General features: G+C 38.4%; 1 protein-coding gene across 1 annotated transcript; it reads left to right on the top strand.

Annotated features, from left to right (window-relative positions):
- Positions 1 to 1,308: 1,308 nt before the first annotated feature.
- LOC119070820 lies at positions 1,309 to 5,581 on the top strand. The gene is made up of 5 exons (XM_037175311.1): positions 1,309 to 1,472; positions 1,537 to 1,605; positions 1,669 to 4,270; positions 4,339 to 4,529; positions 4,605 to 5,581. The coding sequence occupies exons 1-5, from the start codon at positions 1,361 to 1,363 to the stop codon at positions 5,501 to 5,503; spliced, it is 3,873 nt and encodes a 1,290-aa protein (XP_037031206.1). The 5' UTR covers positions 1,309 to 1,360; the 3' UTR covers positions 5,504 to 5,581.
- Positions 5,582 to 6,816: the final 1,235 nt, after the last annotated feature.

Genomic DNA, 6,816 nt, shown 5'->3' on the forward strand with positions numbered 1-6,816 from the left:
AATGTGTGTATTTGACACAGAGAATTGAGGGTTTGTTTGCTAGAGAGAGTATTGGTTGGAGTTGTATACCTTAAAGCTGTATACTTGGGATGTCACGTGGTATACTCAGTTTGTATGTCAGGTCCAGAATTTATTTTGACAACATGGCGTCAATCACATGTCTTCTGCGACAATTTTTTTTATTAACACTAACATTGGTCAAGTTACCTACCAAAATCTGTTACGTTTTCAATTAGCGCAAAAATTAAAATGATGTATTTGAACTTTAAATTTTGTCTTACTAATCACTTATAAATGCATCACACTTTGGGACATATAACTTATAAACTTACGACTTGTAAACTTTTGACCTATAAACTTATGAACTTATAACTTTTACTTTATAAGTAGTCGACTTATAACTTATGACTTATAACAATGTGACTTATAACTTATAAGTGACTGACTTATAACTTATAAATTCGGATTATTACAGTTAAAATCAAAAAAATATGAAATTCCGTATAATGTCACAGCATTTGAGTAGTGCATTAGCATGTAACAATAGTATGTTGTGTTCTACTGTTGACCAAAGTCTTTTGACGACCGAAAATTGGTTCGTGGACGTATAACACATCATGTTTTGTGTCAACCGAGAATTGAAGTAGGCAAATGCACAAAAATCTTAATTTTCATTATAAACAATCACTTATTGTGCACTTTTCAATCTAGTTATCGACGTGGAAATCCGTCGTATTTCAATTCTCGGTGGCACAATAGTTATTTACCAAACTAGTGATGACTGGTTTCGTAAAAAAAACAATTATTACATGTTAAGGCAGTTGAAAGTCTCGACTAAGTGTGAAAAAGTGTTTGTGAAGTGATCATATTCAGTTTCTTACAGTCTTCAACTTTTACAAAGTTTCTAAAACATTGTGCCATAGATTTTCTATTGGCTTTAAATTAACAATAATTGTCAATTTTTCGGCAAAAGTGAATTAAGTCATTGATCTAATTGATACTTTGTAAAAGTTTGGAAAATTTGAAACTGAATATTGAATATAACATCAATATAATGAAAAAACTAATAAAAAAGCAAAAAAAAAAAAAAAAAGAAATTATCGGCAAAATACTGTAGCCGTATAAAAAAAGGCATAAAAAACAGCCAGCCAAAAATATTAGGCAAAAAAATTTAGCCGAAAAAAAAAGGCATAAAAAACAGCCAGCCAAAAATATTAGGCAAAAAACTGTAGCCGTATAAAAAAAGGCATAAAAAACAGCCAGCCAAAAATATTAGGCAAAAAACTATAGCCTAAACAATAAACCTCAAATTCATCGCTTAATTTAATAATTGTGTCTATGTTTACAGAAATAAATTAACATGAAAAACACAAAGGAATTAAGTTCGGACTCGGACACAGACATTGAGAAACGGCAAAGAAAATGGCAACATCAACGCCAGCAAAAAGGCAATAAAAAACCGAAGAAACGAGGTAAGAAAATCTGTTCACAATGTGCAATTGAAATTGCTAAAAATTCGTAACTTTTTCTTATCAGGTCAAAGCAACGGTAACGGTAACGGCAAAGATTCAGACGATGATTTCGTGTCAACGAAAAAAGTTTACAGTAATTGGAAATAATCTTGATAATGCAAATCCGAAAACTAACAAAAACCATTTAACATTCTAGATTCGCCGCCAAAGCTTCCGAATGTGGCTGCAGTAGGCCGACGAAAGAACGTCATTCCGAAGAAACCACCCGTCAGTAGCAACGTTAACGTTAACGTTCTAGATTCGCCGCCGAAGCTTCCGAATGTGGCTGCAGCTCCGAAGAAACCACCCGTCAGTAGTGCTGCCATAAATGCCGCTCTCCTAATTGCAACGACAAAAGATCGCTCCTCATCGCCAAGTAATGCTACAGCTGCATCTAATCCAGCCATCAATATTACCTCTCACCGAAATACCACGTCCAGCATCATTGGTAGCGGTCGAACAGGTAGTACGCAAGAAGTGGCACATCCATTACCCATTCGACAGTCGCCTCCCCCTATGGAATACGGATCCGAATGGGACACGGATGGAGAAGCAACTATTGCGCAACTAAAACAGATGCAACGGAAACGACCGAGCAAAAAGACCCACTCCACTTCAACGAAACCTGAAGTGAAGCAGACGCCAGTTCAGTCCAACCGTAAACGTGCTGCATCCACTGATGAGGCTAGTGATGCTGTTGAAGCAACTACGAAACGGTCAACGTCAACGAAACGGTCAAAGGCATCGAAACGGTCAAAGGCAACGAAAACGCAGCAAGACAGTGCAGATGAGGCTGGTGATGCTGATCAAGAAACTACGAAACGGTCAACGTCAACAAAACGGTCAAAGGCATCGAAGCGGTCAAAGGTAACGAAAACGCAGCAAGACAGTGCTGATGAGGCTGGTGATGCTGATGAAGCAACTACGAAACGGTCAACGTCAACGAAACGGTCAAAGGCATCGAAAGCTCAGCAAAGAAAAGACGACGATGAAAATGGAAACCGGGCCGTGATACAAACGCAACTCGAAGAAATCATTTTTCTCGGAAACGTTTTCGATAAATCGATACGCCGATTTACGTGTCCATTTGCCACTTGTAACGTCAATTATTCAACGTTCCTCAATCTAAAGAATCACGTCAAGAAGACTCACGAAGAAACTTTGCAAAAACCCATCGAGACGGACACGAACAATTGGCGACGAATACAGAATGCAAACAACAGATTCGACATCACTACGGTCAAGCAAAAACTGCGTCCTTTAATTATCGACGGTGAAACGATAATTAAGAAGCAAAGAGTACTGGAACCACTAGCGACGGAAAAGACGGAAGTTGCGACGAAAGTGTTCGATATAATGAACAAACAGGCTGTAGAATTGTCCAAACTGGCAATTTTGTTTTCCAGCCTCGTTTACTTCGACGTCTACAACACAATCAGCGACCCAGAAAACGGCAACGAAATCGATCGTATATTCGAAGAAGAGTTCAATTGGAAAGAAATGATTTTGGAATTTAAGCAATTTCAAAGAAATACTGCTAAAGCAAAGAAACCTCGACCGGATAAACACAATACGTTCTTCGATCTCTGCAGAAAGTACGATGTGGAAACGTATTTCACGGAAACGTCCCAAAATGCGTGGAACTCGATTGTGGATACATTTGCGACCAATTTCAAAACGAATATAACCACTCATTTATATTCACGAATAAGGAAATGGTTAGCTTTCAAGCTACGAGATGGGAAAAAGAAGAAGGACGTATGTGGCAAAGAGAATCGAAAGGATATCAACAACAAAATCTACCACACCATCAAATTCCTATTCGATTCGGAAAAATGCACTCAAGCAGAGGAAGTGCAGCACGAGCTAATATGCGAATTGCAGAAAATTTGCCAATTTCCCAATTTCAATCATGGCGGCAGATCGTATTTTGAACGACTTCGATACGATTTTAAAGAGGATGGTGATGACGACTTAGGAAAACCGAAACGGAAACGGAAATGTGCAGCTCCAAAGAAAACCACAAAGAAATCGAAGAAAAAGAAAAAGAAGACACAAAACAATGGCCCACGTCTTAACTGGTTTCAAATGGTTCCAGCAATGGTAAGGTTGCAACGTCGTATATACGAGATCAATTTGTCACGAAAACAAACTTTGATTGATGCCGGCATAATAAAGGAAAAAAAGAAACGGAAACGCAAACGGAAACGCAAACGAAAAAGAAAAAACGAGTCGAAACCAGAACCATCTTCTACTGAAAACAAACGTCAGGCTGGTGGGACGAAAAAGAAACGTGAAATCGATCCAGAGGCAACACATTATGCAAAGCTACCTAATTTCATAGTCGTGCCACAAAACAGCTTCCACACTATGCACTTTCCAATTGACACGAAAGCATTGTTCGACATCCTGAAAAACCTTCCACAATTCAAGGCTATCCTGAATCAGGCCGAATTTTTGGAACTCCAAATCGACGACGATCCAAATAGAAAAACCACGAATCCGTTCTGGTATTTCCTGTTCAACATTCAGAAAATGGAAACGGCAACGAAGAAATTTGGAGGAAGGATTACGACCAACGGCAGCGACGTGTCAATCCAATATTGCAAGCTACGGAAAGAAAAAGAACTCACCAAAGCTGAAATTCTCGAAATGGCAAGCAATAGGAAACGGAAACACGATGTGATTGATTCAGATTCAGAGTCTGAATCGGAAGACGATGATGATGATGATGATGATGATAACGCAAAGACCATAAAGTAAGTTTACCACATTTAGTCTATGAAATCGCCGAAATACTCACAAAATGATTTTCTGTTTCAACCAGAACCGATCCAGCAATTGTCTCCGCTTTGACGAACATCACCAATATGGAAGATTTGAGTGTTTCTGGTGTCGACTTAGGCGTCCGCAATGTTGCCGCGACAGTAATACGGAAATGGAGCAAATCATCCGACGGCTACGAAGTTCATGAGTCCAATGTGTTGCACAAATCGAAAGATTACCACTATAAAGCAGGTAAGCATCTTCAGACCTTCTCCTGATTTTTTGATTATCTTCAATTGGTTTTAACATTATGAAATTTGACTACAGGATTCGCTAGACGTCAACGAAAAGGCAAGAAACTGCATGGAGAATTCGATGAACGTTACCAGAAGGATAGACAAAGCCAACCCATAGAGCCATCGCAACGATCACCTGATTATATCAAATTTCTGGATTCCAGACTGAAATGGTTCAACGAGGGCACAGCCACATATATGCAACGAGTGGTAACAAACGTAAAGTTCGATAAGTTTCGTTCGACGCAAAAGCAAATGATGGCAATGGCAAAGGAGATTGTTGGCGACATAAACGTTCACGACAAAGCAACGACACAACCGAGCAAAATACGTGTAGTCTTCGTGGGCAACTGTTCAACACCGGCAAATTCAACAATCAAAGGTCATAGGCGGTCACCCGGAAATGCACCAATCGTCCGTTATTTGAAGCAGATCCCGCAAACGTATGTTGACGCCACCATCGATGAATATTGTACAACGAAGAAGTGTAGTCGATGCTACGAAACGCTCGACGATGTAGAGTTTTCTAAAGAACGGCTTAAATTATGCCATAATTGTAAGCTGGCTGAGAATTCCACGTCAACGAATCTAGTATCGACATACCAACGGAAACAAGTTATCGCAGAAGCAATGATTCCGATCACAGAAGATTATCCCAAACCGACACAGTTCGAGAGGGCGCAACGAGTTGCAATGGAACGAACAAAACGATGGTCGTTTGGCGATAAGATGAGAATGGCTGCGCGTATTAAACTAAAATCAACCACCTACACAGTTAATACAACGGCAACGCTAAAGCATTTGTATTGGAACCGAGACGGCAACGCAGCACGCAATATAATGCAGTTGGGTCTGTGCCAATACAACGATTGTCTCCCCATTGAATTCAACAAGGACGAGGCATTCCAGCGACCGAAAAAGAAAGATTAACTCAATAAAGAACACCGCGTTCTTCTTGTTCTACGGAACGGAAATGGCCGTAAACGAGGTCGAGAAAAATAATATACATTAGGGGTCTTTCATATGGAAAACCCTGTATAAAGACCTATTCATAGTATAATATAACCATTCGGTTGGGTTTTTGTTTATTTGAAATATAAAAGCGAAAAAAAAATGGAAAGATTATTTTCGAATGATTTACGATGACTTGTTGTCAGATAGGAAAAAACACATATGTTATAAGTAAAATTAATAGCATTTCAAACAATATCTTACACATTATTTATATTGACATTCGAAAAAGGGGTATAAAATTGTGAAACGTAATATACATACGACAGCAATATATTTTAGGAGCGGAGGGACCGGAATTTATAAATTCAAAATTTAATTATTTTTAAGTTTCTAACTAAGCCGAGTGTGGAGAATATCGTAGTTAGTGGACTAGTTGGGGATACTAATTGTCGTTGACAGGCAACAAGAATATCAATAAGATCCATGAAGTGAAGATATATAGACTGAAAGATGGAGAATATGAAACGCCATCAGTATACCCAGTCTTCTTTGGCTATCAGGGTTTATTTTTTAGACTTAAGAAAAATGCTACAATTTTATTTTCTGTTTTCATGTAGGCAATCGAGATAGTCCTACAAGACTGAGTGTAGTGACATATATTGTTGACAGTTAAAAATCGGTCGGGATGTTGATCTCCCAATTTTTGTTTATAGCTATCTAAGTATTTTCTGCTTTTTGATATAAATGTACGGTAGATCAATTGGTTAGGGCTTCTCGTCGGCAATGTGACGATCGTGGGTTCGGGTCCCACTCGTGCACCAATTTCTTATTTTTTATTAGCACACTACTCAACATCTAAAGACATTTTATATGTGACGACTTTAGGTAGAAGTCATTGCTATGTGAATAACCTTTACATTGATTTCGTTGCTTGAAGACCGAATGAAGGAGGAGAGTGGAGAAAATTAACCAAAACATATACCAAAATAGAAAACTTAACATACAAAGCGACAAAATTCCTGTCATAAAACAGCTTAAAATCAATTGTCAATAACTATTACTCTTGGGATAAAAAGATAAGAGGCAGAGTTTTCGTGTCAGTTTTGTTGTTCCGAGGATTAGCCCGAATCCCGAATTTTTATTTTGAATTTTCGTGCTATCTCTGCTCAAAAGCCAATTGTCAGAGACAGTGAAATTTCAGCATGAATCTGTTTTAGTTGATCCACACATACAATTAATACTTTTTAAACTGTTTATACGGTCTAAGCTTCTACACGTAGACATATAAA

This window comes from Bradysia coprophila (genome assembly GCF_014529535.1).
Source record: "Bradysia coprophila strain Holo2 chromosome IV unlocalized genomic scaffold, BU_Bcop_v1 contig_106, whole genome shotgun sequence".
NCBI lineage: Eukaryota > Metazoa > Arthropoda > Insecta > Diptera > Sciaridae > Bradysia > Bradysia coprophila.